At 36.5% G+C, this 26,078-nt stretch overlaps 1 protein-coding gene across 3 annotated transcripts in view; it reads left to right on the top strand.

The window, feature by feature from the left end:
* The first annotated feature begins 852 nt into the window (after positions 1-852).
* Pou2f1 (POU class 2 homeobox 1) overlaps positions 853-26,078 on the top strand; it is a 153,127-nt gene continuing 127,901 nt past the window's right edge. Inside the window, exon 1 of one of the 3 annotated variants that reach the window (XM_010633948.1) lies at positions 853-877. Coding sequence is in view for 1 of the 3 variants with exons in the window: in XM_033765675.1 (XP_033621566.1) it covers positions 13,370-13,412 (43 nt within the window). In the remaining 2 variants the exon portion in view is untranslated. Of the gene's footprint in view, positions 878-13,359; positions 13,448-26,078 lie in introns of those variants that run through there. The other 2 variants (XM_033765675.1, XM_010633946.3) reach the window with 2 other exon arrangements.

The following is a 26,078-nucleotide window of genomic DNA, read 5'->3' as shown; positions in this document are numbered from 1 at the left end:
GGCTTTGAATTCTGCTTTGGTTTAGTACAGACAGATCACTTGGTTATGGGGATAGTTTACCCCCTTTTCCATTCTCAAGTTAAACACTTTCAGGCCTTTTGTAACATCTGAAGTATTTGTAAAACCAATACGTACCCCCCCCCGCCACCCCCAGTTGTAAGTGGCTGGGTGTTTATAAATTCCAATTAACAGCACTTTTTATAATTTCTCAGTGGTGCTCCCTTTCCATCTTCTGCAGTCTCGTTTTAAGTGAGGCTAACTTTTGTACTAACGGTGTCACAGCCTTCCTTACTTTAATTGTAGCACTACCGAAAACAAATGGGTTTTGTTTTCCTTGAGTGTTTGTGTCATGGTTAAATGAGTGAAACTAGAATAAACATGTGCATTGTTCTTTCCTGATCTTGGACTTACTCTTCTCCTAGCACACCCACCCCACTGCTTTCAGTTGTCAGAATTAATGTTTTATCTAAACTTAGGGTAGTTGGTCTGTGAAATGCAGATTAACTTTTACTCTTTGATTTTTGGTCTTTTCTGTGGTAAGGATTTCTATAATATTTTTACTTTTTGTGGTTGTACTGTCCCCCCCACCCCAGTTGTGTTGCCTTTTGAGGAGAGTATTCAAGGAATGATGTTTAACACCTCATTGATGTGTTAAACCTTTGAAATCATTTAAGCCACTTAATGGCTAGATACATAACTTTGTGGAACATTACTCCAGTTTAATTGGAAACAGATTTCTAGATTTCATGTACTAAAAGCAAGCTAATTTAAAATGCCACTTCTCACCATTTTTCCCCCTCTTGCACACCCAATAGGTAGACACTGAAAGCAGAGCAGCAGGAAAAAAAAATCGTGTAGCGACCATGAGACTGTTCAGGTGAATGACTGCTTCAGAGACCTGAAGCATGAGGTTGGCTGGACACAAAGCAGTAATATGATTTCATGCCTTAAATAGCATATGTTTTTGCACCCGATTCCCAAGATGTGGTCAAACTGATGATGTCACTGGACAGAGGACAAGGTGCAGTTAATTTGATTTATTGTCCTGAGGTGGAGTGTAGCAGTGAAGCCTTCTCATAGGGAAGCCATTTATCTCGGAACAGTTTCCTTTATAGCTGCAATTTAACCACTACTGAGGCTTGTAGCTGTTTTAGCCAAATGATAAGATTCACATTGTATTTCAAAAACCAAATTTCCCGTAACAAACTTAATTTCTCAGTTAAAGTTTTTGTAATAAAGGAAAAGGATGGGCATTGTTAGCTGGCCTTGTATTTTGACTGGTTTTCCATGCTATAGTAAAAATTTATTTCCTCATATTCTCAAAAGGAGAGAGTATGGATCTTAAATAAGGACATAGAAGGGACCCATACCCATGCATATTTTAGAAAGATTTGTGATCCCCCAAACTCTTACAAGAGTTTCTTAATTTAATCGAAACATGGCCCAGGTTAATGGAAAGACCTTTTGCCTTAGATCCTGTTTTAATAAAATTGAGTTGAAGAGAATGGAGGGCAGTATTTTTTTTTTTCATGTTGAAATCACAGTGTTTAATAAAAGGTGGAGTACTTACATGAAGGCATGTACTTTGAAAATAGTTTTTAAAGATATTCAGAATTTTGGGGGGATTTGTGTCAAATTAGTATGAACAAGTTTATTCCTTTTGATTTGTGGTTTTTAAAATTGTTGTATTGCAAGGTAGCAATCCCACTTAAAATTTTTGACAGATTAAATTTTCTTCTTAGTCATTTCTTATCATATTTTAGTATGATGGGTTCTGTTCTTTTGTTTTTGTTTTGGTACCGGGGATTAAACTCGAACTTTGGCCCTTTTGAGGCAGGTGATGGAACCACTGAGCCAAACCCCGAGCCCTCTCATCATATTTTAGCCAGTTTATCTTAAGATGATTTTAAAAATTGCTGTATGAATGTGATAGCATTGCTGTGCTTATTCCCAACCTAGATTGTGAGCCAAGTTTGGTGGGTATTTTAGGTTACTTTTTGAGCCTTCCATAAGCTTATAGCCTGCCTTGTGTCAGGTGGCTTCCCCCAAGTTTCTAGAAAATCTGTTGTCACTTCTTTGCTAACGGGTCCCACCTCTTATAATAGTGCTTCTGAAATAAGATCTCAAACATTCATATGACAGCTGACCAAATGTTTTTAATTTCTAAAGGCCTGTTCTGCTTCCATGCTATTGTTGTAAAAGAAATTTTTCACTTCTTCCTCCAAATTAGCTTGTATTTTCTTTCATTTTGTCATTGTCAAAGGTGCCAGTAGGGAAGGGAAAAACAAACATAGTCATTATTCAAGTTTAAATGGTGTATTGTTCTGCCATATTTTAAGTTTAATATTCTGTATCAATTGGTAGCATAAAGCAGGAGTTATTAAATGTCTCATTGCTATTGAGGTTGACATAGTTGTTAATCTGTCATTCATGTGGTCTATAGATTTTGGAATAATTTTAGGGCTCAGAGGTCAAATTGTTCTTATGAAGCCACTGAAAATGTTGAATAGAACCTCGAATATCCTAGGCAGGTGGTTCTGAAAGAACAGAATGGAAAATTTGAATGTTATCTTTCATAAGTGTTCCCCATTAAAATTGAAATATTTGAAGTTTATCTTGAATCTGTAGTTTGATCTGGAATTTAGTTGTGTTTTATAAATTGGTCATTCACTTTCTTGTATTTGCTTCTTACTATTCATTATAATATGTAGTACAATATAAAATACAAAATAGTATAATATACATTACAATATAGGGTATATTTTGTACTGTGAGGCTAATATTATGTCATAGTGATTGCCTTGTTACTGCTTTTTAAAAAAATATTGAAAGCCTATAGTCCTCTTGTATGTTGGCCTTATTTTAAGCACTACTAAGAAATAATCATGTACAAGTGCCATTAATTTGCTTTCATATATCTGTATGGTTCTGTTACACAGTTTTGGCAAATAGTAGTGATGTGTTTTTCCTAATGGGAGTGATTGCATTTAGAACTATTCAAATAATTATTGGTTAGAGAACAGAACGGGTCATAGATAAACCGTGTTCCTTTTGGTTCACCCATGCTCTTATTTCTGATGTCTGCTTAAATATTAAATGCCTAAGCAAACATACTTGTTACTTCAAGGAGATCTTATATTAGGAATTAGAGTTGAAAGTTGCGGATTTGATTCAACGATACATACACCTGAGTTTGTATGTCCTTCCTGAATTCTTCTCTTCTTGGTATTTTTTTTTTCTCTCCTTTTTTCTTTTTTAAGCAAACTCTCTGGGCCAGAATTTTGCTTATTTTTTGTCTTTCTTATATTGGCCAAGTAATACAGATATCTTTTTGAGTGATTAAAAGAGGCAACTACTAAGATTCAAAGAGAGGGTCCGGGATTTAGCTCAGTGAAGACGCCTCCTGCTTTGGAAGTGCAAGGTCCTGATTTCTATCCCTGGTACCACACACACACACACACACACACACACACACACACAACACACACACACACACAAAAAGATGCACAGAGAATAACAGTTTCCTTATGCATCATTTGCTGAATGTTTTTTGCCCATTATTGACATAATCTTTATGAGTAAAAATAAGAGTAATTGAGTTTTAAATTGGTTTCTTTGTACTGAAGTATTTCTAACTATGTTCTATGTGTTCTTACATCCTCTGAGCAGTAATAACAGTGGCAACAAAAAATAGCACGAGTGGAGCCACTGCCTGGCTCACTGATCCATTTGCTGTATGTTTAGAATTTGGAATATGAAAACTGTTTTGAGTGTCAGGACCTCTGATTTGAAGAAGTTCTTTACCTGTGATGTGTATTGTTTATGGGGTTCTGTGTGTTTTTGCTATAAGGTGCTGATTTATTTGAGCACTGATAGCACATCTTTGTATACTTAGTGACCAGCGATAGCTATGACTCCTTTCTTTTCCTTCCCATTTTTTTCTTCCTTTCTGTTTAAGCAGACTCTCAAGCTTTCAGTGTTGCCTGGATTTTGCTGACAAAACTAGTACATAATTGAACAAAAGAAGAATCAGCAAACCTGTACTCTTTTGAAGTACTATTCAGGAAATTGGATATTTATTTAAAGAGGATATTTTGTATTAATTTTTAAAAAAGACAATGTGAAAAGTACGAAACTAAGCACCCTCTCCCTGTGAGCTTTCTTTCCCTTTGCATTAGAAAATATAATAGGAATGGCTGCTATATAAAATTATGTTGTGTATGTTACAAGATTAATTCATGCTTTAACATGTGGTCCCTTTGAGTAATGGAGTTGGACTGATGACTGTAAGTGAACATACTTTTAAAGAGAAATGTGACTAGATGTTTTACTTTAGTGCATTTGTTTTAAAGGTCTGCTTAATGAAAAACAAATTCTTTTTTTTTTTTTTTTTTTTTTTTTTTTTTAAAGTACAATATTATAATTGTTTAAGAAGTTATCTTAAACATTTCTTACCTTATAAAAAGTGTCTGGTTCTATGCCAGTCGGTGGGAATATCCAGGAAACATAAGACTGCTGTGGAGAAGTTGGCATAAAATAAGCAGGGAAAAATTTTAAAACAGTGTATATAATTACAAATAAAAATACTAGTACCTGAAAGAAAAGTGACAAGTAATAAATTAAAAGAGAAGAGATTAGGGTGTGTACAAGTTTGAATTAACCAAAGCCACATAATCTATTCTAACGCTTTTGCCTCACTGAGAGAAAGAACGCAGATTCCTTCCTCCCTCTGTCCTTCCTCTTTCCCTTTTTACGGTCCTAGGGATGGAACCCAGGGCCTCCTGCATGCTAATGAAGCTCTTTGGAGAGTATGCCGTTAGCCCCTAGATTTCAGACTTTCTGGTCTCCTCCCACCCTCCATTCTCTCCCTTTACCAAATTACTGCAAGCCAGAGAAGGCTTTAAGTAGGTGAGATCAGCAAGAATTTAGCGGGATGGGAAGACAGAAAAGGACATGCAGGGGAAATTGTGGTCAGTGTTGTCCTGAATAGTAAAGACTGAGGAGGCTGTTTTCTGTGCTGGGAAGCTGCTGGGAGTTTTTGAACTAAGGGCTGATGTGATAAAAAATGGTATTTTGGGATTGATGTGGCAGCGTGTGCAGGATGCTTTGCAGTAGAGATTGGATCTAGAGAAATCAGTACACGGAGATTGAAATATTTGATTTATTGACTAATTGTTGTAAGTGCTACAGAGATATGAACATAGTAAAACAATTACCTGACTACAGGAGACTTTTGGTCCAACAATGACAGTAGAGATTGAGGATATTTGTCCAGTTACTTGACTTGGAACAAAGAAAGACCTGTGGGAAAATTCTTGCCTGGTCTTTGCAGTAAGAACTTCTGACCACTGCGTTTGTTTTTAATATTGTGGACACAGAATTACCTATGATGTAGATTTCTTTTCAAATCAAATGCAGTGTTTAGATCACATTATTAACCTCAAAGGAAGCAAATACATAGGTATTTATGGTACGCCTTCCTAGTTGTTTTGTACTTTTACATTTGTTTTGCATTTCTTTTATTGCTTCCATCTTTAAGCTCTTGTTATTTCATCTTTTATGTGGGCTGGAGCAAGGAAGATATAAATACAATTACCATAACCATGACATAATGATAATGTCTGCATTTTTATAGTGTCTTAAAGTTTATAGGAGCACTCCTCTCATTTTCACTGTCTCAGACTTTTCATGCAAGTATTATTATACCCATTTTACGGTTGAGTAAAATAAAGCTCAGATTAAGTGACTTTCTCAAGGCCGTGTGCTCTAATAAGCACTAAGTTTGCTGGGGAAAGGGGAAGCTGCCAGTGGAGAGCTCTGAATCTCTGTTGATCTAGGAGTTTGGATTTCATTTGCTAGGCAGTAGGGAGTCATTGAAGGTCAGTGTTGTTCAGGGTTGTGCTCTGATCAAAGCCCTTATTTTAAATTGTTTATGGTAATGGCTAGGAAGAGTCCGAGGGGATGCCCAACTTTTGAGCTTGGGTTATCCAGAAACATGAGCCATGAACAGATAGATATAAAGAAGATGAGAGAGGGAGCCATTAGGGGAAAGGCTACAATTCAATTTAAAACATGTTGTTGGAGACATGATTATGTGGATCTTATTAGGTTTTAAGTTCCTTGGGAAAACTGAAAATATTTTAGTAAATTATCTGATAAACGTGAGGACAGTTGTAGAGGAGATGTATGCACGTGTCACTGTGTATGTGGACTAAGCGTTGACTCTGAACACTAAATTCTAGACATCTCATTTTGGCCTTGGCACTAACTTCTGTGGGTATTTCCATCAGCAATAAAGTGGTGATAATTCCAGTGTTGGAGGGATGCTGTGGGGAGTAACAAAATGGATAGCAGGAGCATCTTTAAAATACTGTAATAGTTTTTCTTACATGAGCACAAGAGGAAAATCAGCAGTTTTATGGCTTGTACTGCACAGAGGAGAGGCTTTAGGGCTGATGGATTCTGTGGGATCCTTTACTGGAGGTCCATTTCTGTGGTAGCTAGCACCCTGGGAAAAGGAATGTGTCTTTTTAGCACTCTTCTGAAAACTCAATACAATGGAAGTGTTACTCTGAAGGGGATATACATTTGCCCTTGATTTCGGGGCATTTTATTGTGTAGCACTCACCCCTGCCTGTCTTTGACTACTTTTTAAAATAGTGTGACTCAGTGATTCCACCAAGGAAGTTCCCTGATGGACCCAACACAAATATAACATTTCTTTTATTGGGTTTTAATTTTTACAAAAGTGTCCCTAAAATTTAAAGACCTGCTTTTGGAAGATGACTGTGTTTTATCTTAGGCTTGCCTGGGTCTTTCTCCCTATGCCCCACCCTTTCCCTATCTTAAAACCAGGTGAGCTCGAGGTGAACCTACTGTTTTGGTGGGCCCCAAGTGTCAGGGATGTTCTGAGAACCTGCACTCACACTGTCTCTGCCTTGGAATGTCATGTTGTGGGAAGAGGGCTCTGTGAGGTGAGAGGCCTGGGTTCTGTGTCATTAATTGGCTCTGTAGCTTTAGGACATTACTTTGTGGAGTTTTGAGATTTTGCATTTGTAAATTAGGAGACTTATTTTTTGTTGTTTTGTTTTGGGTGCTGAGGATCAAACCCCAGGCCTCACATATGTTAAGAAAGCATTCTAGCCGGGCATGGTAGCTCACGCCTGTAATCCCAGCACTGGGGAGGCTGAGGCAGGAGGATTGCTGTGAGTTCGAGCCCAGCCTGGGCTACATAGTGAGTTCCAGTTCAGTCTCAAGTACATAGTGAGACCCTGTCTCAAAAAACCAGAAAAAAAAATAAATAAAAAAAGCATTCTACCACTGAACTATATCCCAAGCTCAAATTTAACTCCTTTGAAACTCTTTGATGTTATTATTTAAAATTAAAGTGGAATGGTTCAGATTGAAATCTGATGTAGAACTGGGAAACGCCTTCGACACTAGCCCTGAGGGCTTTCAGCAAGATCCTTAGGACTCACAATGAACTTTTCTTCCTTTATCTTAAGGGACCCTTTTATCCATATTCTGTCTCGATTAGTAGCCATTTTTCAAGCCTGATCTCCTGTCCTACTTTCTCTGATTTTAGTACTTAATTTGTGTTTATTCAGCACTTCATTATACACAGTCTTATTTTCTTCCATAATTGATTATAAGTCTTGCCTCCTCAGAGCTTGAGCGCAAGGCCATACTGTCAGGGACACAGTAGGCATTTAGCAAATAATACTTAATTGATTAAATTAGTGGTTCTCAATCTTTGTTGGGCTAAGGATCACCCATGGAACTTTTTCAGCTTGAGAAGACCCAGGCTTCACCTAAATTTTTAATACGGTAGAGGTGTGAAAATACAAAGTTTTACAGGTTATTCAGTGGCATTAAATGATTACTTGTTGCCTCTTAAGATTATTTATTGCTTAGAATACTTTGAGCAGTGCTTCTTAAATATTGCACCAGCAAAACTGGCTAGGAATGTAGCTCATTGGTGGAGCATTTGCCTGGCATGTGTAAGGCCCTGGGTTTGATTCTCTACCTCACCCACCCTCACCCCGGGCTCCGCAATAGACAGACTGTGGAGCAGGCTTGTTTCTTTTGTTTGTTTCAAGTACTACCCAGCCTTCTTATTCTGAACAAATCACTTTTGCTGCTGCTGTTGTTGTTTTGAAACGGGGCCTCCCTGTGTAGTTCAGGCTGGACTTGAACTCATGATGATGCTCCTGCTTCAGCTTCTGGAATGCTGGGGTTACAGATATGCACTGCTACACAGTCCGCAGGTCACTTTCTAACCCATACAGTTTTCACTGATAAAACGTGGTTTGGACTAGATAAGTAGTTTTCATATTTGTTTTCTTTTAAAAGTTTTTCCCTTTTTTTAAGCTATGGAATTTTTCAAAAACATCTTTTGAGTGAAGACCAGTAAACACAGCAGATACTTTATGAGCCTCTTGGCTCTTGAGTACCATTGTGAATACAGCATGATAAGCTTGATGCTGTCTTAGCAACATAACTAAATCTTACAGTGGGTAGTACTGAGAGGTGGGGTTTAGATTTTAAACTTGAAACATCCTCCTACAATGTGAATGAACAAGGGCATAAACTTACCAAGAATTTGTAGTACTTAACGTATGAACTTGGTTATAATTAACTAGTCTGACTGGTCTTTCTGCTTTTATTTAATTTAACAAGTATTTATAGAGCTTCTTTTATTCCTTGCCATGCACCTAGCACTGGAGACCAATGAATTATATAGTTACTGGCTCTGCTTATAATCTGAAAGCTTATAGTCTTTTGGGGAAATCATATATTAAATAACACTGTTGATAGTTCATTGAGTAAAATATGGGAGGTTGAGAGCAACCAGGGAGCATAAGGTGGGTACCCTAATCTGGATAAGAGGATTTGGGAAGTTAAGTTTACTAAGAAATGAAGGATGAGTAGGAATTGCTTAGTCCAAGTCTGGGAATAGGAGATGGAATTAAAAATGTTCTGAACAAAGAGAGTAATAGACAGAGAGAGAGAGAGAGAGAGAGAGAGAGAGAGAGAGAGAGAAAACAGGATTTTCAAAGAACTGAAATTTAACATAGTTGGTAAAAAAATGGAAGAGAGAGAGGGAGAGAGAGATAGATAGAGAGAGAGAGAGAGAGAGAGAGAGAGAAAACAGGATTTTCAAAGAACTGAAATTTAACATAGTTGGTTCAGGAAGAGTAAGATTTAGCTGAAGAGCTAAACATGATTTTCAAATTATGAGGCCAGTGACCAAATCCACAGTCAAAATTTGTGGTAGAGATTCAACTTTTCTAATAAGTGCATTGATTTGTAACAGTGATAGTAGCATTTACCAAGACTTTGTGCCAGTTACTATACTTAATGGTTTACATGGACCAAGATTAATCACGGTGACTCCGTGGGGGTGTGTATTGCATCATCCTCATCTTTCAGGTGAGTCTTAAAGAAGCAAAGCAACATATGTTGGTCTCTCTGACCTATTTTGATTGTGGGAGTAGGCAGTTAGGAACATTATTCTCTTAACCATTAACTTCTGTTTCAAGCCAGTTGAATGACAAAGAATATATCATGTAGAGTTGGGGGTTTGCAAAAGTTCTGTTGCAGGGTCTGCATAGTAACAACTGTTTTGAGTTTATCCTCAGTACTCTTGTGAAGGTCCAGACTGTGTGGTATAGAATTCATTGTGCTTCTTTATCTCTTGAAATTTGGAGAAATGCACAGGTGATTACCAAATCTAATGTTAACTTGACTTTTAAACATTTACAGATGCTGACTATAAACATGCTCTGTAGCTGTTGGTATACATATTGCTGCTCCTGGTAATAAGAATTACAGATGTTAACATCTGGATTAACTTCTTTTCTTCTTTTTAAAGTTTAATTCAAAAACTTTGTTTTTGTACCGGAGATCAAACTCAGGACCTTGTGCTTGCCAGGCAAGTGCTGTGCTGCTGAGCTTAGTCCCTGGCCCTCCATCTGGATAATTTTCATTTGGGGCATCATTTAACTCTTTTCTAATCCAGTTGGTGAGATAGGAAATTAAGACATATGGTAATTTAATGTACCACAAGTGCTTTGTGAGTTAAAAGTGATATGCAGGCAAATCATGCAAAAAAAAAAAAGATTTGTTTACCACTTTTTGTTTCCCACTTTTTGTTTCCCCACCACCACCATACCAAGATGTTTTTAAACCAGGGGTGTAGTTTCCCGTTGAGGAAACAAGACAGTTGATCACTATTTCTGATGAGAAGTCAGCCATTTAATGGTATTGGCTCCCACTCATCTATACACCGTGTTTAATCGTGTCATATATCCCCGCTGTTTAGTTGCTATGTTTATCTCCAGAGTTTTTCCTATAGGCTGCATTCGTAAGTCTTCCTCCTTCTATACCCCTCATGCTGTCAGCCAAGGAGAATGCTGTTTTGGCAGACTGTAGTATATATACACACTCATACGCCAACTGCTGTTAGAAAGGAATTGGTGACAGTCCTCTGATAATCTGAGACATCTTAAACATCACTATAGCTTGAGAAAATGGATTTATTTTATGAGTATTGCTGGAAGAAATCATGGTACCATTTCAGGGGATTCAGACAATAGGGGGAATTGCCAGCTCTTAATGCTGGAATCCTGTCTTCATAGTCATACTGCTATAAGGACAGTGTTACACTGTCTCGGTTATTGAGCCTATTTCCCGAAACTTGTTCCTGTATGTATGCCGATATACATACCCACTGGTGTAAGATGCATATACACATCTATGTTTACACCTGGATATGTGTGTCTTTTTATGCATGTGAACATAATTTTAAAAAAAGAATTATAGTGTACATGCTGTCATATACAGTGTAATTGAAAGATACAGCGAAAGTTTAAATTTTAAAAATGTATTAAAGTAAAGGACACTTTGCTATAAATTCCCCTCACAATACTTCTTGCTTCAAACACACTTGTCCCATTCTTACCACTTTCCAACATAGTTGTGGAAATCCTCTTTCCTGAGTCTCTTTTAGTTGAACTCTTTTGGCTGCCTTGGTGTCCTAAATTGATTCAAAACTTTTTTACCCTTCTTAGTCATTTTGACTTTGGGGAAGAGCCAGAAGTTGCGCTATGCCAGGTCTGGTGAGTCAGGTGGATGAGGACACACGGTGATGCTTTGACCAGCCTGCCTTTCCATTGGATGGCCCTTGTCGGCAGCATTTGCGATATCTTTGATCATAGCTCATAGAGACACGTGAGAAGGAGGACTTCCAGAAAGTGGCAAGAACAATGGAATAAGTGTGTTGGAAGCAAGGGAGGAGTATTTTGAGGCAGATTAATAGCAATGTGTCTTTTACTATAATTTTTAAAATTTAAGCATTCACCATATATTTGATCCTACCCTGTAACTTGCCTTTTATTTTGCATCATTCCCTGTGTTTGTTTTTCATCGTGTCCTATTATTTAGAATTTACTCAGTTAAGAAAATAAATAGTATGTTTTATTTGCTGGGCTATAACCTCTGGGTAATTTTAGGCTAGGCTGCCTGCCTGCCTGCCTTCCCACTCTCCTCCCTGCTCCACTTTACGTAGTGTAACGTCTTCTGATGACACAAGTGATGAATCACAAGTTGATTGAATTATTACTCAAGGTGGCCCATAGCTGTTCAGAGGTGAATCTTTGGCTAATCAGAAAGACCTAGTGAAGTTGACAGAGGCAAAATTTCACCTGTATAATCTTATAGAACTGAATGATGTTGACATGTCTGTAGGTTTCAGTTCTTCAAGAATTGTCTGTTTTTTTATGTAAAAATTTTCCTCAAATATCCTCTCTGTTCTTAAAGACCACCTAGCATTTGATTATATGAGTCTTCCAACCTGTTTACGTGGTCCTTTTTAATGCATGTTGGGTTTTTTCACCATCGTTGTGTTATAACTATCCATGTACAGCGCTTTATTATTTTGAGGATTAGGATTAAAGAATTGGCATAAGACAAAATTGTAACAAATTTAACCCAAAGATTTAATTGTAATCCTAGAATCAGGAAACATCTCATTCTTTAAAATAGAATGAATCTTCCAGTGAGCTGGCAGAGGATGCAGAAAGGCTTTGGAGCCAGAAAAGGGCTTAATTCAAGGAAGCAGAAATAGAGTACAAAAAGATTGGTCAGTCCAGAGTTATTTTCCTCATAGGATTAAAATAGGGAACTTTCTTTTCATGTTGTCTTAGGTAAACTAGGCCTGTTCTGATTAGTTGATATGTGTTTCCTGTTCTGTGGAAGACTTTGCTGTTCCAAGTTCAGTTTAAGTGACACTTAACATATAAGTGACTTTATTCTGAGTTGTTCTGGTCTGCAGGAGCCTAGTCCAGAAGGCTAGACCAAAATAATGGCCTTCCATAAACTTTAACACAGAATATGCACATTAAAAAGTTTCATAGATGATGTAGATCTTTGAGAGTGGTTCCAAACTGTATTTTTATCTACAATATTTAAGTGTCAGTATCTCCAGTACTGTTAGTTATCAGTCCTTTTATTTTTTCCTTAGTTGACAGATGAAAAATATCTTATTGCTTTAATTTCCCTTTTTTGGTGTGTGTGGGGGTACTCAGCATTGAACCCAGGGCCTTTGCCCTAAGCTATACCTGAGTCCTTTTTAAAAATTTTTGAGACAGAATTTTAACAAAGTTTCTTAAATTGCCCAGGCTGGGCTTAAATTTGTAATCCTCCTGACTCAGAGTGCTGGGATTGCAGGTATACACCACCACACCTGGCTTCATATTTTTGCTGTAAACATCTTCTTAAATTATATTTCCCTTTCTGTATTTTTTTCAAATGTAAAATAATGATTTATCTTTCTTGATGTATTGAACTGATTTTAGCCTTTTCAGAATGCTTATAGTATTCCTGAAAGTTTTTGACTTCTTAAACACTCTATGATTACCTCTCCCAGCCAGTCTTAATTCTGCTTCTCTTTCAAGCAGCAATTTAGGTACAGCTCAGATCACTCTCCCCCTTGTTACCAGATGCTTTACTTTCAGGCCATTTGTTAGCCACTCATTCATGGAGAGCCTGTTGCTGCAGTCTCTTGAGTGGGGATGGGTCAGCTGTGACACTGGTCCTGCAGAGCCATGCCCTACCCCGGCATAGAAAATGTTTCTCTTAGCATAGAAATGAGAATAAGCATAATTTTTTTACTCTGCATACTCTAAAGACATACTAGGTTGTTATTTAAAGATTGGAAAGGAGGGGCAAAGAAGGAATGGAAAGATGACAGTTTCTTTAGTTCAGCCCTACCTAAGGAATTGGAACTGACAAGACTTATTCTAAAATCTTTTCAGTGCTGGCCTGAATTAAAGTCTAACCTCCTAGCAAGCTTGGGATTCCCTGGAACATGGGGAGCAACACACTTAAGGAAGCTGAGAATAAGGAGGAAGGTATTTGACTTCTGAGCGGAGATGGCTCAACAGTGGTATGTGTAAACTATGGTTGACATACAGAAGTGACAGCACTGGAAAGTCCCTTGGTGGTGAGGGAAGATGACAGTGACCTTGAAGGAAATAGGCTGTGCAGCAAAAACATGATTGTGCGTTTTGTGAAGTTTAAACATCTGTTAGACTATTGGGTTATTTAGAAAACTGAGAGGTCAGTAGATGCAGATTGTTTCATGCATAAGGGTTTTTTCCCTAATATTTGGTGGAGGAGCAGCTCAGATAAGAAGCAGGTTGTGATACAGTCTTGTTTGTTTTGTCTGGTAGTACTCTTTTGTCCATTTTTATCAAATAATTTTTATGTTTCCTTTATCAAATGTCAGTATGTTATTTTTACCATTTTGAGTGACGCCTATGGAATAATAAATGTTTATAAATATGTAATTTAAAGTAAGCTTGACTGAGTTTACACAGTCATTTTGTACTATAATTTGTCTAGTTTCGGTTAATAAATTATTTGGGGTATTCTCTGATCTTTCCCTCTCTTTTTTCCTCTCTTTAATTCCCCTTCTTGTGTTTCCCCAGCTAGTTGAGAATTTACTGGTTTTTATTTTTTAAATATACATGCTATGTTCTGGAAATCCTTCCTCTCCTTTGACTTATGTGACTTTTTTAATCCTCATAATAAATTTTTAAGCTGAGATGTATTCATCTAAGCATTCATTTTTTTCATTTTGTCCCCCCCTGCAAAATTTAACATGATTTATGGAGATTCATAAACTGTAGCAAAAAATATAAAAGACCTAATAAAAATTTAATATTTACTCTCAGGGGGCACAAATATTTCTCTAAGCTCTGTAGATGGTGCCAAACAAACAAACAAACAAACAAAAACCTGGTAAATTTATGTCCTTAAAACTTGAAAACAAGCAAACTTGTTTTTAATAAAAGCACAGCGGTTCCTGACACTAAGGTCAGAAGGAAATTTTATAACAAGACCTCATGTAATGGGATAAACAGTGGCCTCAACAGCAGTCTTATTATAGATCCACTAGCAAATTTTCTAATGGCCTGAATAGGCCCAGCATATCACCACAGAGCACTGTCAGTGAGGGTGAGGGGTTGTGGTTGAGGACTATTCAAAATAGTCTGACTGAAAAGGAGAAAAGATTTTGGAATAATTAAGACAGGAGTAATCCATATCCTTTAGATATCATCCATAAATACCTGTTCTGTTCTTTGTACAAGGCTACTAACAGTATAAGCTATCCCGCAATGCTTGCAGACTGGTTTAGAAATTATATTTCTTGGCGCTTATTGCTTTTAGAGAGATAAAATGATCATGTTGTTCAGGGAGACTCAGCCATTTCAGGTGTGATCTCAAAGGTAATGCATTGGCAGGTCTGCTTCTCAGAAACTCAGTTTCATCGGTGTAGCTGCAAGTAATAGAGTTCAAGGGAACTGACTCACTTTTACTAAGGATGTACACAATAGACAGAAATAGAAACAATGCTTGTTTGTGTTAGCTTGTTATGAGAAATATAATTATGAGGTAGTCTAGAATTCTTGGTCATTCAGCAGTACATTATCTTGCTTTAGAAGAAGCCAAATTATAATCAGAAGAGTTGCTTGGCAACATTCTTGGTCAAGGCCAAAGAAGTTAATTATGCTAATAGGACATCCTTCCCAGCTGCCTAGAGTGTAAGATGCACTGAACAATGCTGATCACATTCTGGAAATTGTTCCATAGGCTTCCTTTTCCTTTTTTTTTTGAGACAGAGTATTGCCATGTAGTTCAGGCTGACCTTGAACTCATTATGGAGCCCAGGCTGGCCTCGAACTCCAAACTCGCAGGGATCCTCCTTGCCATATCTTCTTGGTGCTGGGACTCCAGGCTTGTGCTGCAATGCCTAACCCTTTTACTATTCTTAATCCAGGCATAATCTCCCCTAAAAACGTTGTTTGTCACAGACAAAAAAGAATACTGGATGAAAGAGTCTACTTTATAAGTATTTTTAGATAAGGGGATAAAGTTGAACCTAGATATTTAGATTGATTTGTGAGTCTCCCTTACCTTGTTCTTGTTTGCCATGCTATCAAGAAGTGGTTAACTCTCAGTTTTAATGAATGTTTATACCTTGTATAGTTTACACTGCTTTCCCAGAGTAAAAACATACCTAAAAATGCTGTCCATAGACAATTCAAGTGTAATTTTAGTTCAAATCACAGTTGTACATACACATTATAAACTGTTCTGATGGCTTAATGCTATTGGCATTGTAGTCAAATTTGATATTCCCACTCCCACCTTTCCTTTTATTTTCATTCTAGCAGGTGCTGGGAATGCTAGAAGGAAAAATACATAACCACTTGAATAACAATGTACTTTGAAAAGTGATCACTTTAATGCAGAAATGAAAGTTCCTGTCACCATTAAACCTGCATTTAGGAGCTTACAATAATTGAGATTGACATTAGGTAAAATGACCAGGTGGTGTTGGGACAGTTGATATCCATTTAAAACATAAATAGGATCACATCTTACACCATACATAAAAATTAATCATGGAGACATTAACTATTTGAATGTTCAGAGGAAAACTCAGAAAAATACTATAACAGGAGGAGCGGTGATTTTTATTCCACTTAAAGGATAGAAAGGCTTTCCGACATGACACTAACCCACATGCTATAAGGGAAAAGATAATAGCTGTATACAGTATTTAATGTTCTACCGCCTAAAAGATGGTACAAATGAAATTGTTAGCAAAATATGTGATAGGAATTAGCCTACATGAAAGAGGATTAATTTGTCTTAGTATATTAAGACTTAGACATCAGTAAAAAATGGCACTCAAATAGGAAAATGACCCAAGAGTGTGAATAGGCATGTCATTTAGAGTGAGGACTGTGAACCTAGGAACACTGGTTAAGACAAAACATTTTTGAGGTCATACAGAAAACAAGGATGAAAAAGTTGGAAAATTACTGTTTTGATGAGATGGTGGAGAAATTAAATAATTTAATTTTCATATTCACCCCATGAAATGGGCATTGTTGTTTGTTTTGTATATGTAGAAATAGTCCCAGGGAAATTACATAATTTTCCAAAAAAGCGTAACCAGCAAGTGGTGGCATTTGTTTAAAATAACATGAGGATATTGATTCCACTTTTTGTCCTAACTTTAGTCGGCTCCCATATTAGATTAGTTAAGGAAGACATTTATAGCAGAAATTATTTTATTTATTTTTTTTGTTACTTTTCTTAGGATTTGGGAAACTAATTTATATATCAGGTATACCTTTAGAGATAATTATTGTCTAGTGATAGCCAAAGTAAATACCATGAATGAAGCTTTCTGCTCTATGGATGCTGATAGATCAAAGAGGTAGTGGATGCCTTTGGAAAGTGTATTTGTGCCAATTTTCTGTCACAGAAGAGCCTCTTGCTCTTAATAATTCTGAAAAGCTGCTAAACTTAGTACGTGATAAACAGATGGGGTAATAAATCCAAATTGAAAAGTCTCCAAAACTAGCTTTCTCAGTCTGGTGATATGGTGAAATAGTAAACGTTTAAGGACATCTCACAATATGATCTAGCTATTAGAGATCTCACTAGATTGTCCTGAGACAGATAAAGCAAACGTATGCTTTCTTCTGTAGCGTAACATTACTTACTTAACCATTTATGTAAAATTAGCCCAAATCAGCAGCCACAATTTAGCATGCTGCATGTATGCTCCTTTTCATATTATGGAATGTTACTTGGTTTTACAAGCAAAGAGGAAATGAAGAACTTTAAGACTTTGTACTAATTGCCTTGCTCTGAAATGATATTCACATATTGGTTCTGTAATGTCCCATTTTGCATAGAATAAATGTATCTACACACATGTAGGGCAAAATTCAGAAAACTGTATCAGTCAGAAATGATACAGGTACATGTGTTCTGAGAAAATCCTTACACAGTTCTATTTAGGATTAAATGAGATAGTGTATATAAAATTGCTGGGTACATTGCTGAAACTCTGGAATCCATCAATTTACATAAGGTACTTCTTATTTTCAATCCTTTTGATGACTTGGAATAAAGCAAGTATGAACAGGTGCTGGAATTTTTGATGTATAATACAAATTTACAAGGAAATAACATCCATAGTTTTAAAAGCTCCTTTGATTTTAAAATACTGTGAATAGGCAAATGATAAGCTGTGTAAGACTAAATGAATTATTTATCATAAGTAAAACAATATCAACACCATATTTAATGTTACATGTGCTTTTATTCTGTGCAAACTTAGTTCTATTTCATTTTTGTCTTAATTTCCCTGTTCTTACATAATTACTTGAGCTGAAAGAGGGGTAAAGGTAAGTGTGGTTCTTTTTACTACCTCATTTTTATCTAGTGCTGCGCTCATGGTAGATATTGTAAATACTTACGAAACTATTTTCTGGAGTTTCTTTAGCAGTAGGCCTTACAGCTTTCATTATAACATGTCTCATGTACTTGGTATCATGCCACTACCACGCACTCATGTTAACTATGAAGACACAGATCTTAGGGGCCATTACGTAGAACTGCGTGTTCTTTTGCACTCTACGCATGCCTGACCTCGGTGACTGATCCAGACTGAACTGTCCTCCCTGTCTGTCTGAGGTGAGGCTAAATCATCTTGTAGTCTCCTACTCATTCTGGCTCTGAGTGTCCTGAGTATAGGGCACCCGAGATAGCAGATGAAGAGCCCCAAGACTGAGGAGTGGGAATATGGGCCCTGGAGCTGTGAAGCTGGGAATACATCTTAGGTCAGAGGACAACTGGTGAAAAGGAAGAGGTGGAGGTTTTCAGGGTCAGGAATCTGAGGATGGCTTCACTGGGGCCCCTGTGTTGCCAGAGCTGCAGTCTCATCTGAAGGTTGAGCTAGTGGAGGTTCTGCTGCTTGGCTTGCTCATTTGGTGGATCTGGTTCCAAGCTCCCTCACAGGATTGTTTGCTGGAGTCAGCTCCTCATGGTCTGTTGATCCAAGGGCTCTGTTTCTTTCTGGTGATTGGCCAGAGGTTGCCCTCAGTTCCTTGCCATGTGGGCCTCTTCAGCTTGCTTCATCTGAGCAGGTACACAAGAAGAGCTGGAGAGTGTCCTGTCAAGAAATGAGGAGGAGCAAGAGGAAGTCACAGCCTCTAACCTAATCAGAGAAGTGTGATTCCTCATCCCTTTTACACTTTTGCTAGAAGCAAGTCACTTGATCTGTCCCACACTCAAGGGGACAGGTCTACGCAAGGCATGAATACAGGAGTCAGGAACCAGTGAAATCTGCCTAATGCAGGGCTTTCAGTAACATGTAAGTGCCTAAAGGAGCCTTGTTTTCCAAACATTAGAGACTTGCTTATCTAAATGTATATGAAACTGATGAAATATGTACAGGTAGTAACACTTTCTTTAAAAAAAATGTTCTCTAGGGTAAAGCTTGGACCTTTGAAGCCTGCATATGCTGTAAATGGTGAGGGTGGCATAAAAGTCTCCTTTTTGTGGACTTTCTTATCTAGAGGGAATGATCTTAATATTACATAGCTGTCTTCTTGCAACATCTTTTAGGAAGTAAGCAGGAACGTGAAAGACTTAAGTAGTAACTGTTAGAAAAACTAAAATCTCTGAAGCATATACTTTTCTTGCCCAATTTTGTTGCAGTCATTGGAACTCCATGTCATTAGTGGAATGAAAGAAGGTATTGCCGCGAATTCTTAGAGTACTTCGTTGATTGAGAGATGGAAGAATAGCATTTAATATTTGTACTACCTTGTAGGATATAAAAAGCCAGAATGCTTAGTTTTTGTCCAACTTTTGAAAGATTTCTACTCCCAGTTTTAGTACTACTTTATTTGCCTTAATCTCTTTGGGCTAAATGTTTTCTGCAAAAGAAAGCCATTGTTTAGATGGTGAAGGTGGTTATATATAAGTTTCTTAGATAACTTGTGTTCACTCGGGAAGAAAATGAATAGCTAACCCTGTGCATGATAATTTAAGGCATAATTTTAGAAATAAGCATATGAAATTTCTTAGCATCTTTTCTGCCTCCTGTCCTTTATCTTTTCATGTTTTCCTGTTTTCTCTCTCCTGTAGAACTCTTTCATGAGCGAAGATAATAAGGTTATTACTTCTGCTGCAATATTTAAGCATTGTATATTTTAAAATAGGATTATCAGATCTTAGTCAGAAGTCATGTAGCCAAATTTTCTTTAATGCCTGTAGTTTAGAGGGAGTAAGCCTGAAAGTGAACAAGAGCATTTCTTATAAAGCAGAAACAAAGCCAGGCGTGGTGGCACATGCCAGTAATCCCAGTACTCGGGAGGCTGAGGCAGGAGGATCACTGAGTTCGAGACCAGCCTGAGCTACACATTGAGTTCCAGGTCAGTCTCAACTACATAGTGACACCCTGTCTCAAACCGACTCCACCGCCAAAAAAAAGCAGAAACAAAACAAACTTTGTGTATGTTACCTATAGGATACTCTAAAATTGAATCCTCAAAGTGAATTTTGAATAATAGTTTTGAATAATAGCTTCAGAATGATTGTTAAAAGGTTTTAGGCAACAAACTAATACTGCTGAAGGTCATTAGATGACAAAAAAAGTGGTAAGATTTTATTGTACAGTTGTTCATATCAGCCATTCAGTCTGAAGGAGCTGCAGTTTTCATTCCTATTCCTTACTAAATGGTCAGACAAAATAGTACTTTTTGAGAATTTTTTTTATTAATTTTTGCTGACAAGTGTAAAAATAAGCAAGGTAATTGAAAAGGATGTTGACGTGCAATATATATAAGCATACAAAAACAGAAATAATGATAGTGATAATACTATTTACTAGTGATAGAAAATCTGAAAGACTGCAGCAAGTTAATCCTTCTACCATATTTATTATCATTCAGAATGTTGTCCTTGAGTTACTTTGTATCCTTCCTAGGAAGATCTTTCTGGGAGATTGATTGACTGAGACAGGGCCTTGCTAAATCGAGCACGTATGCTGGCCTTGAACTGCAGTCCTCCTGCCTCAGTCTCCTGAGCGCCTAGGATTATACAGGCACATACCATTGCAGTCCTGGGGAAAGGCAGATCCAACCTCTAGCTTGCCTTGGTCACTTTGAGTACAGAGGAATTGTCTTGAGGGCAAATGTAAAACAAATAATATAGTTAATGTATATAAGAAACAGAACTTCCCTTTTTTAATATTTGTTATTAACATTTTTTTAAAAAGTCAAGCGGTCTGCTGGGCTGCAGGTTGGGCACTCCTGCAAGTACTCACAGGATAGGCCTAAAGGAAGTTTTGTTTTTCTTGAGGAATCAAAGGCTGCTGCTCCCCTGAACCCCATTCCCTGCCAAGTTCAGAAAGTTTTCATTTTGCTTTAGCTACTAGCAATCTTAGTGCCAAGTTTATGCTTTAGTTGAATAATTTTACATATTTTTATTCTAAGTGTATGCTTATTTTAATGTTAATTTCCTTTTTTATTTCTGTGTATCTTTTTTTGTTTGTTTGTTTGTTTGTTTGTTTTTTTTTTTTTGAGTACTGGGCATCAAATTCAGGCCCTTGTGCTCGTGAGGCAGGTGTCAGAACCACTGAGCTAAATCCCCGGCCCTGTATATCGTATTTTCATTCTTTTCTTAAAAATAACCCAGACCTTCCCTGAATAAAATTGTTCCTATAAAATTTTTAATGTGCTGAAAAAGTATTAGTTTCACAAATAATCAAATAAAAGGAAATTAAAGCAATATTGAACACCATTTTAAATAAAATGATTAATGAAAATGTTGATTTTCAGTGTTGGCTAACATAAATGAGTTGAGTACTCATATCCGTTAATGAAAGTGCAAGTCTGTATCTTAATACCTCTCTATCATTAGGTGCAGTGATTGAACTTCCTGAATATGTCCTAAATAAACATCCTACATTTGGAAAAAGCTTTATGAACATTCACACCTTTCCTTCACTTTAAAAAAGATAAAATTTGAAAATAACCTAAAATTAATTCTTCAGTAAAATATCATCTACCTAGTTACTTGCTGGGATAGTACCATTAAAAAGTCATCAAAATAATAATGTTTGCTAGTGTTCATTGAGTATCTTAATGTGTGCCAGAACTGTGCTAAATACTTTCTCTTTTAATCTTCACAGACGTGTTAGGATAGATTCTTTTGTTACTTCTGTTTTATAGCTGAGGAAACAAGTTTGGAGAGCTGAAATAATTTATTTGAGCTCACCCAGCTACAAATGGCAGAGCCAGGGTACAGACCCCTTAATGGGAAGAGTTGTAGGGAAAACAAAATTATTTATTTAATAAAGTGTGAGTGAATAAAAAAGGTGCTAAGATACTCCTCCCTCCTTTAAGGAAGAGTCAAATAATTTAAGCCCGGGTCTTATGGTAAATAAATTGAAAACTGTGGAGAAGGATGCTTTAAAGTTTAATAATAAATGTAAGCTTGTGATTATACCTTTTGTAACTTCAAATTTTAAAATGATTTTGATTTTATAGAGGACCTTTATAAAATAGTGCATATATTTTCATTTTCATCCCAATCCCCTCAACTGTGTTCCACTTCCAAAGTTTCTCATTTTTTGTTTTTTATTGTTTCAAAATTTATGAGACTATCACATCCCCCTTGAGTTTCCATTTTGAGCAGTATAGTGCTTATTAGGTTTTTATCTTCTTAGTAATTGAACATTGAACTATTTATAGGTTCTCTTTTATTTTTTTGATACCATGATGATCCAGTATATATGATATGCCATATTGCTAACTTCTGGGTAGGAATTTTGTTGATCAATAATGTAACTAAAACGTGTTTATGACTTAACTGAAAAAGTAAAAGAGTAGCTTGGCTTTCATACCTTTTTTCATATGTACCTTTTAAAAGATGTGCTTTAAGTTAGTTTAAACAAAAAGCACATATAGAGTAGTATTACCATGTATTCAGGCCAGCCAGTTTTGAATGTTGTTTGAATCTTACTAACTTTAATTTTTAAGTTTGCATACAGAGAGAAAACGACAACCATGAATACTAGTCAGCTTCTGATCACCAAGGAGAGGGAAATACCACCTTGTGGTAATAGAATGACCTGTGGCTTGTGAAAAGGTGCATCTACTTGAAAGTTAATATATTTTCCTCTACACTGTGTAAAAGTTTTACTCCTTTTAACTGGTTAAGAGATTTATTTTGAAATGAATTGATTGTGTGACTGAAAATATCTTGAATTTTAAATATTGTAAGAAATATTTCTTTTAGTGCAGTACTCTTTAAGAACTCAGTGGGTATTTTTTAATGTTTAGCACATTTATGAATTGATAAGACATTGAATTAGATGAACTTAATAGATGGATTTTGCTTTGTTATACTTTGTAAGAAAACATAAAACAATCAAGGCTAGAGTGAGTAATTTATTCATTTATTTAGCATGGTCTAATATTCATAAGGTATCATGTTACACTCGTGTATAGACATTACTTCACTTGCTTTAGCCTTCCTCTGGATGCCCTTAATCAGATGAGATAGCTGCTTTCCTGGAGGAGCTCATAGTTTTGGGGGCAGAAGCACAGTGATACCCTGTGACTCTGTGATAAACACTGTAAAGGATGTATATTCAGTGTGCTGTGAACAAAGTGTAAGTTCACTTGTGCCAGTTGTTTAGGGCCAGAACGGAGAGAAACAATCAGGGAAGAGTGAAGAAAGACTGCCAGAACCGAAGGGTATTAGGCACTCAGTTGAGAGAAAATGGCTGGGGAAATTAGTACTATCTTCCTTGTCATCCATATACATGACTACATTGACACAAGAGCATCTAAATAGCATTTTAAGTTTTTTAGGTAGAATTATAGCTAATGTTTAATATGGTGTTTATTAAGTGCCAGTCACTGATCCAAGTGCTTTGTATATTTTGTGCATTAACTCCTTTAATTTGCATAACAACCCTATTATGTAGGTATTATCATTACCCCTATTTAAAGATGAGGAAACAAAAGCACAGAAAGGAGAAGTAATTTGTGTAGATCCCCTAACCAGGAAGTAGAAGAACTAAAATTTAAACCCAGGTTGTCAGATTTCAGAGTTTGGGCTTTTAGTATGGGAGAAGTTAAAAACTGGGCTGCACTGGAGAGAAATATTTGGGGGGTGCCTTTTTAGCTTATTTGTATCAGTGAAACACAAATTATTTTTGTACAGTTTGAAACCATGAACCCTGTATTTTTTTTCCTGCCCCTGTAATTGGGCATTGGTCATCTTCTCATCTCCACACTTTCTCTAGTTACCTGCCCTCTTAAATTCCCTGCATGCTCAAACCTTTCCTTTTCTTTCTGGTCCTTCTAGATACCAGTGTTTTCCTTATCCTTATCTCCAAACCTCCTGAAACGTAATGAAAACTCTAAATTTTGGACCTGCACTAATCAACTTCAGTTCCCTCCTCACCCCATTGAAATGAAGTTTCCAAAGATGTATGAGGAGACTTGCTATGCAGTGTAGGATTGTGCTTCTGTTATTCTTACTTTTCTAACAATGTTTGGCAGGTCCAGTGTATGGAGGAGCGAGGAGTGCAGGAACCCTGCAGTGGAAGGACAAGGGAGTAAAAGTTACTAATGGATTCTGGTCTCAGTGGGGTTGAGAGGGAAGTGAAGACAGGAGTAAATTGATGGTCTTAGAAAATGGAAGAGCAGAAGGTCTGGATGAGTTGGAGAACATCTTTAACAGGTATGGTTGCACTGGAAGAGTTAGAAGTTTTAGAGGAGGAACAACTGTAGGAGATGACAAGACTCGAGATCAGTGGTGTGATTGACTAACGTGACCGTCATTAGAATTGAGGATGCTGACTCACCTATGAAGAGGATGGCTTTCAGTGTGCAGTGGGGCACTGTGATGGGCAGGAAAGAATGAAAGCATAATTTTCAAGGCACTCTTCACTGTTATCTTGCTATTAGATGATGGATATTCATTTTATTAACAGGCATGTTTATTTTTATAATTGACATTTTATTCTTTTTTAAAATAGAATAATGTAAAGTCTCCAGTGAGAAACAGCATTATCTGTATGATGAATTCTTTTATGTATCATCTTTTCAGAATATTTCATAGCACCACACTTACGCTAGCCATGTTTTGACCTTTTCTGCCATTCTAGGCAGTGCGCTCTGGCATTTCCTTTCCAGGAAAGAAAAGGGTATGAAATAAAGAACAAATAGATGGACACTCATCCTTTTCAGTTCAGGGGGCTAAAATCATGGTGATAGTTTTGGAGTGGCTGTGAATGTATGTACTGTTGTCTTCTCATGTTTGTTTTAATTATATGTAGCTGTGCTGTTATAGATACTTCTTCCAATGTACATAGTGGTGTTCAAATTTTAGGAAAGAGTGGAAAATGATGCTTAATAGCGTTTTTATTCTTGAGGATGTCACTCTTGGAACATGTGGGAAAGAATGGAATCTTATTGAGAGTATCAGTTTATTAGCATTCCTCTGAGAGGTTACTACTCTGAGAGGGAGCATTTGTGTGTATACATAGCAAAGGTAGGAGTACAGTCTGGGTTTTCAGGAAAGGTTGACATATCTAAACCTTGAAACAAACTCTTGTCTTTTCTTATCAACGGTGTGCAACTAACTCTAAAAATGGTTTCTACTAATCTGATAAACAGGAAATCCATAATCCCAGAATATCATGAACACTTCAATTTGGTGTGCCAGGATGACATTATTTTTTAAAAATACATTTTAAAAACACTCCTTCTTTATTGTGTTATTGTGAATTACTTTACTGAAATTTTGTTAACTTCCCTAATTGTGTTCAGTTTAGGAGAGATTAAAAATGAATATATATATATATATAAACTTTAGTTTGTTTTGCAGGAATTCTAAAAGTAAATTAATACCTTTTTAAAAAAAATTAATACCTTTTTTTTAGTAGTTTCAGAATTGTTTTCCCTCAAGAGATCAATAAAGACTTTAGTAACAACTGTTGCAGATAATAGTGAGGGATTTTTTCCTTTTTCTGTTTTTGGTGAGATATAAGAAAATCTTCTACACATGAAAGTCATGCTGTTGTATTATGATTATTTGAACAGACTTCTCGAGAGTATATTTTAGAACCCAAAGTCCAGGTTTTATGTATCATGTGTTTGCAAAACAGAAACACAGGTGTTTACATTTTCTTTGTACAAACTGTCTATAATAAAGTAGCAATCACCAATAAAAAATTGTTTGAAAAATTCAAGTGTTTTCCAAAGTGCTATACAAATTCTTATTCCTATGTAGCTTTCCATGTTGAAATGCGTATAGAAATTAGGAAGTTTTGTAGGGAGAAATCTACCCTAAATTTGTCTTTCATGTTACTTTTTTTCTTACTGTGAGGAACTGGCACCATTATTAAGCTACATTTTTGATAATTTGAGAATACAAACCAAAATATTATTCTGAATGATTATATAATTAAGTTACAGATTTTATTATTTTTTATTTTTATTTTTATTCTTTTTGTTGCAAACTCCCAATGAAAAAGTTTATAACTGAGCCACTAGTGGCAAGGTGAGTCAGAGTAGTTCTAGTTATTAGAAAAGAAATGTAGCTGAATTTGATAGTTTCTTGTTCATCGAGGAGTCAACTTTATGTGAATAGCTATTTTGACTTTTTTTTTTTTTTTTTTTTTT

Source organism: Fukomys damarensis, unplaced genomic scaffold (genome assembly GCF_012274545.1).
Source record: "Fukomys damarensis isolate Sample0158 unplaced genomic scaffold, DMR_v1.0_HiC HiC_scaffold_19, whole genome shotgun sequence".
NCBI classification, from domain to species: domain Eukaryota; kingdom Metazoa; phylum Chordata; class Mammalia; order Rodentia; family Bathyergidae; genus Fukomys; species Fukomys damarensis.
This window is presented reverse-complemented; position numbering and strand designations above follow the sequence as displayed.